This window comes from Manduca sexta, chromosome 21 (genome assembly GCF_014839805.1).
Source record: "Manduca sexta isolate Smith_Timp_Sample1 chromosome 21, JHU_Msex_v1.0, whole genome shotgun sequence".
NCBI classification, from domain to species: domain Eukaryota; kingdom Metazoa; phylum Arthropoda; class Insecta; order Lepidoptera; family Sphingidae; genus Manduca; species Manduca sexta.
In genome coordinates this window covers 6,690,129-6,704,087 of record NC_051135.1, presented here as the reverse complement: position 1 = coordinate 6,704,087, position 13,959 = coordinate 6,690,129, and the positions used below count along the sequence as shown (strand labels likewise).

At 34.2% G+C, this 13,959-nt stretch overlaps 1 protein-coding gene across 1 annotated transcript; it reads left to right on the top strand.

Moving 5' to 3' along the window:
* Positions 1 to 4,968: 4,968 nt before the first annotated feature.
* Positions 4,969 to 9,307, top strand: LOC115454115. Its single transcript, XM_030182860.2, has 4 exons — positions 4,969 to 5,086; positions 5,671 to 5,885; positions 7,891 to 8,040; positions 8,604 to 9,307. The coding sequence occupies exons 1-4, from the start codon at positions 5,077 to 5,079 to the stop codon at positions 8,691 to 8,693; spliced, it is 465 nt and encodes a 154-aa protein (XP_030038720.1). The 5' UTR covers positions 4,969 to 5,076; the 3' UTR covers positions 8,694 to 9,307.
* The last annotated feature ends 4,652 nt before the right edge of the window (positions 9,308 to 13,959 follow it).

Below are 13,959 nucleotides of genomic sequence, written 5' to 3'. Positions count from 1 at the left end.
TGATATGTTTCTGAGTATGTTGTTTACTTATTAACTGACTGACATCTGAAACACACGTCAAACACGAAACAGCTGACCGATATCGGCCATTTTGGTTATTGAACGCCTTAAATAGGTTTTATAGAAGGGTGATAGCACCGATAAATCAAAGCCTCTTTATCGGAAACTTACAGAGCGTTTTAGCGCCATTCAACTATTATGAATACTATTTTTATCAAGCCTCCAATAACGGTGTTATAAAACTTTTCGATAACTCATTATAAATAAGAGGTACCACCGCAATGTATATTTCCACCGCCAAGCAGCAGTGTGCATGCACGGTAGTGTTCCGGTTTAAAGGACATTGTAGCTAGAGTAGTTACTGGACATTAAGAGAATAAAATTCTTATGTCTCGGGTTTATGTCGCAATTGAATCACAGGTTTTTCTTACTATTTCTTCGTGAAATTGATTTGATTATGATTTAATAATAAGCTGAGTGGGGCCTTCAATGGCTCCGTTAGCTTACATTTTGTAAAAAAACAGCAGAACCTGGTATGTACGGACACATAACATTGATAAAAAGTAATAAAAAAGTAAAAGCGTGTCTAAAGAAGAGTAACAGAACATAAATCACTAATTTCGTTTTTGTATCTATCTGACTGTTCTTCTGTTTGTTTGTTAGTGTATATGTACTACTGAACGGATTTTTATATACTTAGTTCTTACAGGTGGACAGATTATAATTGAAAGTAGAAAATAGTTTGTTATTGTTTCATTCAAATCGGATATTGATTGCGTACGAAGTCACTGGAACAGCTACTATTTAACATCATTGGTGAATTACGTAATAATTATAACTGGCAAGAATTAAAATAACATGTAAAACCATTGTTCACGGGTAAATAGCTACCTATCATATAAGTTAATTGAAAATAACAGGTAATTTTTATCAACAAGGGTAGGTATTCAAGCGAAGTACTACTTTGTACCGAAAATAACCTCACTAATTGAATAGTCATGCAACATATTATGTATACCTAGTAATTTGATAAAATTTTAATAAGTAGAGGAAAATAATTATTAGTTTAGTTTTTGAGTAATCAATTTAGGTACCACTGCTCTATACTATTATATAAAGCTGAACAGTTTGTTTGTTTGTTTGAACGCGCTAATCAGAAGACCCACTGGTTCGAATGGAATAATTCTTTCAAGGTTGGATAGCCCATTTATAGAGGAAGGCTAATCTTCTTCTTCTTGCGTCGATGTCCAGTTGTTGTTTGGTTTTATTTCGGATGTTCCTGTCTTTCCATATTCCCTTTAGTTGACCCATAGCGCCTTTTGCCATTCCAATTCTGCATCGGATTTCTGACTCACAAGTACCGGTGTTAGATATACTGGAGCCCAAGTAAATAAATTGGTCCACTCTTTTAATATTTAGCGCCCCGGTGAGCTGCAGTTTATGTGTCCGATCAACCACCATCAATTTGGTCTTGTTCCTGTTTAGAAAGGAAGGCTATAGGCTATATTATATTATGCTATGATCAATTTCACTAAATTTTTATCTTACAGAGACCGTCAGTGTCCTTATCGCGCAGATTATAATAAAAAATTAAAACATTTCAAGATGACCTTACTGATCGATAGACGTAAAATTTGTGATCTACTGACTCTACACAAAATAATCCATGGCGGTTTAAGTACCCCTGAGTTCCTGGGTCTAATAAATGTTGCCGTTCGTCGAAGAACACCTAGATACCCTTTAACAATGCTATTCAAGCCGATTAATAGTAGAACCAATTTGGGGAAACATTCCTCCATCAACAGAATAATTCAGACTTATAACGACATATTGACAACTTTCAAGGGCGACATTGACATTTTTCACATTGTAAACATAGAAACTTTCAAAAAAATATGTATTCAACTCAACATACAATTTTGAATTAACTTGTATTATTTTATGTTATGAAATTAAATTAAATTAAATATTTGTGATCATTACTATTTATTATCGTTATTGTATGAATGTAAGTAGTGTTATTATCGTAAACATTCAATGTATGTATACTGTTATCGTGCAATCTTTCTTATAATTTTTCTTCTTCTTGCTCTGAAACCCTTAAATGTTGTATACACCTGTAAAGGCATTTTATACTGTAAAAATTCCTATATATTTAAATATCGTTATATTGTATTGTGACATGTCGTTGATGTAACTAGTAAATAAATAAATAAATAGGAGCGTAGCAGCAATGAAAAATGTTACAAAAAGGAGGAAATATTATTCCTATTGGGAGCTTGCGTCGCGTGTGCTGAATAAACGGTTAAAGGTACAAGTATGTATAACGGAATTGTTTCCCTTAAAAAAATTAAAACATATATAAAACACATGTCTTTTTATCCCGGGAGAAATATATCGGGACTTTTATCCCGGAAAAACTTATTCATGCGGTCAGAGCAGCGAGCAATTGTTTAATATAGCGACATCTTACGTCGCTGTTATGAATCTCTATGTAAAACAGCAAATCACATTTTACTCGTAATGCATAATAGTTGATTACGTTTATTGTGTAAAAAAGCTCTACATATTAATAAAACATACCGCATTGATATAGATATATATTTTTTTTTGATTATTAATTTTACATTGGATATCTCACGGGTTTACAATTCATTGTGAGTTTAGTATTATTTTCCTCTAATTATTAAAATTGTATCAAATTAGTAGGTATACATAACACGTTGCAGAGACTATTTAATTAGTGAGGTTATTTTCGGTACAAAGTAGTACTTCGCTTGAATACCTACCCTTGTTGATAAAAATTACCTGTTATTTTCAATTAACTTATATGATAGGTAACTATTTACCCGTGAACAATGGTTTTACATGTTATTTTAATTCTTGCCAGTTATAATTATTACGTAATTCACCAATGATATTAAATATTAGCTGTTCCTGTGACTTCGTACGCGTGAATATTTTTTTTTTCAATATCCGATTTTGATGAAACAATAAAAAACTATTTTCTACTTTCAATTATAATCTGTCCACCTGTAAGAACTACGTATATAAAAATCCGTTCAGTCGTTTCGGAGATCTACATATACACTAACAAAAAACAGAAGAACAGTCAGACAGATACAACAACGAAATTAATGATTTATGTTCTGTTACTCTTCTTTAGACACGCTTTTACTTTTTTATTACTTTTCTTTCAATGTTATGTGTCCGTACATACCAGTTTCTGCTGTTTTATTACAAAATGTAAGCTAACGGAGCCATTGAGGGCCCCACTCAGCTTATTATAAAGTCATAATCAAATCAATTTCACGAAGACATAGTAAGACAAACCTGTGATTCAATTGCGACATAAACCCGAGACATAAGAATTTTATTCTCTTAATGTCCAGTAACCACTCTAGCAACAATGTCCTTTAAACCGGAACACTACCGTGCATGCACACTGCTGCTTGGCGGTTTAAATATACATTGCGGTGGTACCTCTTATTTATAATGAGTTATCGAAAAGTTTTATAACACCGTTATTAGAGGCTTGATAAAAATAGTATTCATAATAGTTGCATGGCGCTAAAACGCTCTGTAAGTTTCCGATAAAGAGGCTTTAATTTATCGGTGCTATCACCCTTCTATAAAACCTAATTTAGGCGTTCAATAACCAAAATGGCCGATATCGGTCAGCTGTTTCGTGTTTGACGTGTGTTTCAGATGTCAGTCAGTTAATAAGTAAACAACATACTCAGAAACATATCAGCGGCGAAAGGTGAAATTTTCTGAAATACACGTATTAGTATTAATTTGCATAAATGCGGTCTGCAAATCGTTGTAATAGTAATTAGATTTTAAATAAATTTAACGAAAAAAAATTATATGCACATATTGATATCGTAGCGCATCTTTTTCGTTTCAAGTTATATTTTAATTTATTTATAAAATGCAACTTTTAAAATCTCTATATAACATTGCAATAATGAATATAATTCGTGTCGGAAAGTGTATCGCCAGAGATGCGATCTAGTTTCTCTGGATGACAATGTATTTCATAAACGGTGTCGTTTCTCGAAACGAACGACTGCTTTTATATGTAGGTGACGCAGTCCGCGAAGAATTGCAGCTGCACCGTAAATGTATTAACTGCAATAAGGTGTTGGGAGTTGGAGTCGTCGTGAGGAAACTTACTTTTTTTCGATATTTATACAAACTTAGGTAGTTGATGAATAAGATAGTATTGATTTTAATATGACATTTAATTATGTTTCATTTAAAGAGAACAATTCTGTTTGCAGGAAAGTTGTTTCATTACATTAGTTTTATTGTTTTAAGGTAATTTTGATTTTCACAATCTAACACACTAGTGATTGTCAACTGACATAAGTGGTCGTTATCTATCACTTGAGCTGTTTTTGCACTTTTCCCCTTATTTCTCATAATCTTATTAAAATGAAAATATCTGAAATCTCCTTCACACGGGCGAAACTGCGAGCAAGAACTATGAATATATAAAGTATATAAGCGGAAGTGGAATGTTTTATATTTTGTGTTAGAACTAGACTATAATATTTAGATCCAATTTATATGGTCGCCATCTATTTTACATGTAAAATATACATTTCTTTTTACTTGTTTAAAGTTAACACCTCAAATAATTGTCCATTAACCGGGGCAATACTCCTACACTGGTTTTAGAAATAAACATTAATAATTATTATTCGAACGAAATAAGCAACATACGACTATAGAACACCGGTAAGGAAGAAGATTCGCCAATACATATGTATACGCAAAAAAAGCAATTTAATATGTTGCTCTCATCTATTAATCGATTTTGTTATTTTACTTTACTTTATCCTGGACCTATCGAAAAGAAAATCTCGGTTGTGTTTCATATGGTAAGTGATGTTTCTAAAAATCCGAATACCTAAGTATTTTTTCCTCGAAGACTAACAGCACACGTATGATTCTGTGCCACGAGCCGCGGCGTTAAATAGCCTTCTCCGAGCTTTCGCACTCAATTGCAGAGCGGTCGCTTCGCTAAACGTTCGCGTGTCGTTTTTATCCGCGTTTCCTTCGAATACAATGGCATCACGTGAGTATAAATGCATATATTTATTTTACTTATTATAATTTTTTTCTTAACTATTCGAAGACTTTGCAGTCTTCATGATCACTGGGCGGACTGATGTGTAGGATGTCGGAAAATTCAACGTTACAATATCTACCTCGTACCTAGGTTTTTCAACTATTTTATAAATTATTTATTTTTCAATTTAAAAAATTTAAGCTGGTGACGCGACGATCTAATCTACGCAAAATGAGCCCAAAGTCTTCAAATCTGGCAGTCCGTCTTTTGGGTTTAAATTTAATTAAATATAGATCAGGTTCATAAACTTGTACAAGCTTCCAACAATCTTCTGTATTGAAATATGCATTTTTTATTTCAATAGTGTCACGAATCCTCTTAGGTAGCAATAGGTATTCTGTGACAAATATTTGTTTCTCGAAACGCTCCCAATCCACAGGACGGGATACCTTTTCGACCTGTGAAAATTATTGTATGTAAATCATGAAGTGTTAACCTTTCAACATTCAGAATACCTTGCCAATAGATGAATTCATTGCAAACTGCCACATAACTATGTATATTATCAAAGGGTGTTAATAATGTTACAGCAATCCGCTGGATCGCAGCAACTTCAGACGATGCATCATACCTGGCTCCTATCGCAGTGGTGGGCGGGGAAGATAACTACTGCAACGACAAACAGGCCCTGTGGGTGATAAGGGCCAAGTACGAATGCGATCTAATCCCAGGCGAGCTGAATAGCCAACGCCATACCGCTTACGTCCCTTCGGATGGCGTCGCGCATGCAGTGAAAGACATTGAGGTATTTCTTTTTGATAAACGCCCATACAAATGCTATTAAAAACAATCCTTTCTTGTACTTGGCCTTATCGAATGTGGAGTCGGCACAAAACATTATTTCAAGTATGTTGCTAAAAACAATTTAGCTTAATTTTTATCCCGGTAATAAATTATTTTTTTCTCCAGACTCGCCATATTTTTAGAGATTCTGTCATATAACTATACATATAGTCTATTTTTGTCGCCAAACAGAAGTGGGCCACTAGCGTGACTCGATGATATGAAATTAAATACAAATTATGATAGTACAGTGGCCCATGGAGCTTTAGAAAACAAAACTCTATTTTAATATTGTTATTGTTTATTAGTGGCTGGAACCATTGCCATCTTGGCATTCATTATCTTTAATACATAGTTTATCAACGACTAAAGAAGTGAGATCTATTATTCTCCTATTAGCATTATTATTATTAAGTTGTATCCCTCCTGCGGAAAATCATGGCATAAAAGCCGGTCTCTTTGGAAGGCTTACGTGGGGAAATAGATCTAATACGCAGAGGCCCCTTTAAGATACATTACTCTAGTTGGGATTTATACACCTTGCAAGTTCTCTTTTTCTGTACTTATGGAGGAAATACAGCCAGACAGCGTTTGCAAAGTGCAAGTACTATTACAGCAAAGATGGGAATAATACTTTGTCTATGGATGGGATCTAGCTGGACTGATTGCTGGGCTATCGACTCAAACAACGGAACGCCTGCCAAATAAAATGGCGAAATCTTTTGTATTAAATCCAGACGGTGACTTGCCCCCCACTAGATGGGCATCCCATAAGTGGCGTAAGCCAAGGACGTAACATCGGCCTGGGTGGCTTAAGGGTATCGAGAGGTGTACACCGATTTCACCATCACGGGTCGCTGTCGCGTCCCGTAGCGGGTTTCCTCGCTATTACCTATGCAGATTGAGCACTTCCACCCTAGAGCTGAGGTTCTTACCTCTTGCGACTTTCACCCTTTGCTGGCCAATTGAGGCTAACCAAGGGTCAGGGGGTCTCATTTAGCCCCCACGAAATCAGGGAACGCGGTGTCGCGCATCACCGTCGGCTCGTCACGAAGCCGCCCGTGTGGGCTTTAAATATATGAAACATGTAAAAAATTAAGGGTGGTATTCCGCTCGTTATATATTCACGTGAAGACTTAAAAGTCCACATAAAATATCGGCTGTCATCAATTTTGATTGCTGATCCTTATATAAAAAGGCACTCATGTTTCCTGAGAGGGTTGTGCAGTCATATGAAAATTTAAATTACTTTATTCCTTATTTTACGAGCATATAAATGAACTGCTCTAAACAACAATAAAAAACCAATTGTATTTTTTTCTCTCCTCACTTTATCATGTACTGTAGCCTTTACCTTAAACTGATTTTGAAAAGAGCAAGCTCTGGTAAGAACAGCTTTCTGAACCGGTGGTAGAGTTAATATTGACGGAATCTAAATAATGTATAATATTTTACAGATTCAAGTAAATCATTTCATTTCATTTCATAAAAATAAGTGTTTCTAATAGTGACTCTATTAATTTACAAAAAATAATAAAAAGATAATAATTTACTAGTTTCTGATTTATTCCTTTGTATTCATCCAATTACCTATCTAGATGCCAAATTTGAACTTCTGCGTCATCTGAAACTGGGTTAGAATTTTGGTCTATAGGTCAGTCAATGATAAAAATGACAAATATTTTGACTTTAATATCTAAATAACTATTTGAGGTGTCTATATGAAATTTAGAGCACATATTTATCTCGCAAATTTCAATTTATGAGCCAAATTTGACACGTTTATGTGAAATAGGTTTTGAGTGATGAAGGAGTCTAAAGTTGCTTCAAATGGTTCGGGTAATATTACACTCGGTACTGCTCTTCATGCTGTTAGCTTGAATTTGGCTTGACACGCTAACGCATGTTTAGTAACACCCATTTCAAAAATACACCTGAAGTTGCAGCATTCGACATTACTTACACAGGTCTGCTGCGCTCCTCGTGATAAGATTCAATGGATCACAGCGGGAAACGGTGAAGTGCCCCCCCTGGCTGTACCTGGTGGGAAGACGGCGTCAGGGGAGACGCTGTACATCGGCAGAGCAAAGGAACATAAGTCTCTGATACCTGGAAAGGTAAAAATTAAAATATTAATAATACCAGCTCTATATTGTATAATGACCACTCCTGAGTACGTTGCACAAGCCTCCTCTTCACTGAGAGGGTGTAGACTTCAGTCCACCACGCTGGCCTAGTGCGGGATGGCAGACTTCATACACCTACAAATTTTTTTGTTTATAGTTTTCCGCACGTTATTTTCATTAACCGTATAAGCGCACTGCAAATGTTTACGGAATAGTAGTAGTCTTTTGGTTCCCTAGATGCAATTTTTTAACCAAATCCATTCAATGGTTTACTTTTCATTTATCCCATCGTGGTTAGGATTTTTAAACTTCTTTCAGTTTTAGTTTATTGTGTTTCTTGAAATTGGCCTTGAAATAAAAAGTGATTCATTGAAAGAATAAATTTTCTTAGTTTATTTCAAAATGGAGTATGATACCAATGAAGACTTAATTAATATCGATTGCCAAAAATGTTTAGTTAAATTTTATCATTCAATAAATTTAATATACCCATCAATAATTACTTATTGTTATAATTTTTACAAAAGTATCATTGTATTTTATTTTTATTCAAGATTCAGCCGAGCCTTGGACACTTGTGCGTGACGTTTAAAGGTAAAGAAATTGCAAAGAAATACTACGAAGTACTATGCACCGTTAATTAATTTGTACACTTTTAAAGTTGTAATGCAAGTGTTTCTATTATTTTTTTATGAAAGAAGCAAAACTTGTAGTTCGCTAAGCTTAACATAACAATTTTTATAAATGACATATTTTAGAAATTTTAGCACAAATTTTCTTTCTAACTGTTGAAAAATCTTTGAAAGGACACGTCGTAACCACTTGCATTTTTATTCTTTACTTATAATTTTATAACGAGTTTGAAATTTTTTTTTATTATGAAAGCACTTGCTGTATTGTTGTATGTGGTACCAGATTACAAAATCATTGTCTTGTTGGCACATACATAGATACATTACTAAAGTCAGAGGAAATACAGTGGAGCGCTACCGTAAATAAGATAATTAATGTTCTTAAATCACACAAAAGCCTTCATAACATTTCTAAGATGTTATGTTTAGTTAAAATAAAATGAATTGCTTCGAAATTTGTATTTTCCCGACCACCTGTTCTTTGATACGTTGTTTAAGACTTGTCCATCTCAGTTTATAGAACAAATACACACATTGTCATAGTTATAATAATGTCATTTATATTTGCTTGTACCATTTGAGGTGCGCTTTAATTGAATAAAAATATAACTTTTGCATCGCCCAAACGTGTTTTATTTTATTTCACACAAATAAAAAGATTTATTACCATTAATTAATACATACATTAACATTAACACAGGCTCTCTTCACACTGACGACATGCGAGCGAATTCTCAACGAAGTGAATTTACGAACATTATTTAAGAACATGGCAGGCGCATACGTCATTTAGCCTCACTTAGGAATTCACTTAGTAATTTCTTCTTTCTCATTTCAAATTAGTAAAATAACCATATTATTATGACGAGTAAAGTATTAGGAACACAAAAATCTTGAAATAAGTAGTTTTCAATTTAACATACTTTCTAAACAATGAGATCTTGTAAAAGACATAGCCCGTTACTGCCTAGTTGCTTTGTAACATTTACAAACTTGAGTTAATAATGAAATGAAAATAATAAAAATAATTTTAACAAAAAATTAAACCGCCTTCAAAAACCACTCAAAACCATAAAATAATTTCACATAACAATTATATATTGGATACCAATTTTGGAGTCGGTGCCTAATTAAAATTGCTATAACTAATATATATATTATTATATTAACTTATATATATATATATATATATATATATATATATATATATATATATATATATATATATATATATATATATATATATATATATAAGAAGTAGATACAAGAAAACCTAACGCAAAAACACAACTGATATATTTGGCTCACAGTACAACTATCGCGCTGTGGTGTTACACCTCTGCCTACCCCTGAAAAGGGGAAAAGGTGTGATGCTATATACATATTATATGTATGTATGTAAGAAGTAGAGTCCACATAACCCAACACAAAAACACAACTGATATATTTCGATCATACTACAACTATCGCGCTGTGGTGTTAGATCTCTGCCTACCCCTAAAAAGGGGAAAAGGTGTGATGCTATATACATATTATATGTATGTATGTAAGAAGTAGAGTCAATTAAACCCAACCCAAAAACACAACTGATATGTTTCACACACAGTACGACTATCGCGATGAAATGTTACGCCTCTGCCTACCCCTAACACGGGGAAAAGATGTTATGCTATATGTATAAGTATGTGGGTGAATTTCCCGAGACCAAAAATTGCGTGGCATCGATGAAATCGGTAATAAAAAACATAGATAAAATTTTCTAACATTTTTTTCTGATTAGGTGAAATAGTAATCTATGTGTAGCACAAAATATTTTATTAATAGGATTAGCAGGTACCTCAAAAAAAAAAAGTTAAATCTCGAAATCTTTCATTGCCGTGTTTGTCCACACGTAACCTCGATGTATATTATATCTCATTGATAAAAATCTATTGGTTATTTATATTAAAATCGAATTTTATTTGATACGTGAATAGTTAAAGTATTGTTACGGAATACATTTATTCAAATATTTAAATAATACAACAAATGGTTAATAAAAATGCATTTGTCCTAGAACTACCTTTCATCGCCGTTGTCTAAACATATTTAAGAATATCGTTTTATCTAACGATATGCGTCCCCCCCCGCTATGCGCTAAACATTGCATATAGTGCCGCCTAAGTGCTCGACGTGAAAGGATGTACGCAGATGCTTGCGTTTTCGAGCAATAAATGTAAGTATTCCGTTTTTTTATTACTGGACATTTTTTATTTCATCGCCGTGTATAGGTATAACTTCTATTTGAAAAAGTTTGTCCTCTTGATTAAGCATTCGATAGAACGCCATTTCTCTTATGTTTATTTGTGAAGTGTTTATTACTTCGAATAATTAATAGATTTTTTGTTATGTTATATTTTTGCCTTGATTTTCATCGCCGTGCTTTCATTGCCACGGTTTCCGTGGCCAAAATTTGCTATGGCAATGAAAAAAAAGACACGGCAATGAATTTTTTTTCATTGCCATGCCTAGTAACACAATTTAGTTTCATTGCCGTGACCAGGTGTTTAATTTCCGTGACTTATGTTTTCATCGCCAAGGTATAATTAGGCAAAGAAAACATCTTACCTATATAGCTAGTATAGAAAACTGACAGTACAGAACTCGTTAAGTTTATCCTCTGCAATACGATAAAAGCTTAAGATAGACTGAGTTTTTTACCTACAGTCAACTAACCTTACAAAATGACGTAACATTTGGTACTCCATCTCACGTATATACACTCACACACATGCGCAAACACTCGTCCACACACACACACACATACAAGAGTCTGATTTTAATAATGATTTGTTTATTTTTAGGATGCCAAGATGCCTAAGCCAACATTATCTGAAGATGAGAGAAAGAAGAGGAAAAGATTGGCCGAACAAAAGCGACGAGATTTCCGTGGATTGGTTCTTTCATTCCCATGGCACAGACTTTTCATTGCTGTGGACGCTTGTTTCATTTCCGTGCACGCATGTTTCATCGCCGTGGCACGAAATTTTTAATCTGGTATATCTGGTTAGTTTTTTAAGTTTTCTGCTGGATATTAAGCAATAATACATACATTATCAAAAAACATTAATAAACTCGAAATAATTTTTAAACAACTTAAAAGATAAAAAAATCCACGGAAATGAAGATTTTTATGGACCTGTTGAAATTCACCCATGTGAGAAGTATAGTCAACGAAACTCAATGCAAAAACATAACTAAATACGTCACAGGAAATCTAAATTCGCGATTTCGTTTTCTTGGACGACATAATTATTCTAGTTTTTTTAATTTTAAAACCAAACTACCGAAGCGATGTTGATAAAATTTTATGGGACCAATCTGGAGAGAAATTCTTCGAATAAAAAAAAGAATTTTCCAAATCGGGTCATAAATGAGCGAGTTCTGAGGTAACAAACATAAAAAAAAAACACGTCGAATTGATAACTCCTCCTTTTTTTTTGGAAGTCGGTTAAAAAATATAAGCATTCATAAAAACACTACATATCTCTGCAGAACTTCAAAGAATTAAAATACAGTTTATTGAGAAAAACTCACTCGCTAGGCTTCCTTTAACGCTTTTTTGTCTACTGTCTAGTAGCACCATAGCATTATTTAGACTATTAGTAGATATTTCCAGGCAACTTAGTATTGGAAAATCCGCTATCACATAGGTATGAGGTTGAGGTATGACCTATCGTTATAACACATATGTTATTCCAATTGTTTTGCTTTTAAAAATAGCGTCAACCGTACCTATCTTTGTCTAAGTGTTATATATTTTTGTAAGATTTAATAAGGATGAGTAGCGCGACATTGTTACAATTATAATTATAATAATTATTAATAATTATCATTATAATTTTTATTAAGATGGTGGTAGGATATATTTTATATACGCCCGCATAGCGATCACCGTACTTTAAAACCCGCCATGGTGGAGTCACTATAAATAAATACGTAAAGACCTGTTTCACTTCTGATTAGAGATTAGTTCAGGTGTAAAATGATTAGTAGCAAACAGGCGGCTGCGCGGCTTGGCGACGGCTGACAACTGAATTTACAATACACAGCTGCCAAATAGAATTGGACGCTACTCGCACTACACACCTGCACTCGCACTAATCAAAGTGAAATCAGGCCTTAAGTGTGTCGCGTTTCGGGATCACCCATTCGGTTCGAACAGGCCGACATAATTGTGTCGACTGCCGAGGGGTTATCATCTCTCGTCAGTTACCATTCTATTGGACCCAAGATGCCCAGGTCACTATACCGTGCACGTATAAAAGATAAAAAAAATAAGTAGCCAGTTACAGGCATTATGTTTTATCATGCCTACAACAATATTTATGGCGATTGTCGATGCAGACGTAAAATGAGATAAATTCTGGATACTAATACGGAAACTACGTTGAGGTAAGATTGGAATAATTATGCCGCAATTTGAATTATTTGCAATAAATTCCATATTTTTATTATACGTATTAGCACAAAAGTTATTTAGGTTTCCCTTTTGTTATATTTTTTTTTAAATATATTTAATATTTTACACACACGCGCTAATTTGTTTACGCAATAAATATACAAGAAGCATTTTTCAAGGCCTTGTATTTTCTCGATGTTAGCAATCAGAGTCCAAACTTAAGTTGAAGTCAGGAGGGCCCTATTCCGTCTATAGGGGCGAATCCATCTTTTTGCAATTACGGACTGTCTATTCGAAGGACAGCTTCAGTAGCCATATAGGTAAGAGAATCAAATAATTCTCCGTTTATTTATATGGTTATCAAAGATTTCCTTCGATTAGAACGCCTGTAATTGCAAAAGGTGGACATAGACCCCGTTAGACCGAATAATGTCCTTAAATCTTTATAAATACCGGTTGTTCAACAACACTTTTTGCCCTTACATGATCTGTACTCTCTATTGTATTGCTTTAGTTGTGTTTGTTCATTTTCACACTTTCACACACACACACGCACATCTCAAACTTAGTGTTTGGACCCTGCGTCCTCTAAATAAGTAATTCAAAGACTTTCGCGGGAAGATTTCTACAAAGTAGTCTTGGATGTTACTCTTTTGGCTGGAAATATCTTCTAGTGGTCTCAACAATGTTATGATCTATCGCGTATCAGCCGTACTACTAGAGAGTAGACCAGGGATTCTCAATCTGTGGGTCGTGACCCACTGGTGGGTCCCGAGCGAATTTTTAGTGGGCCCTGTCTGTAGAACGACGTACCAATCGACCGTCCGTATCAACGGC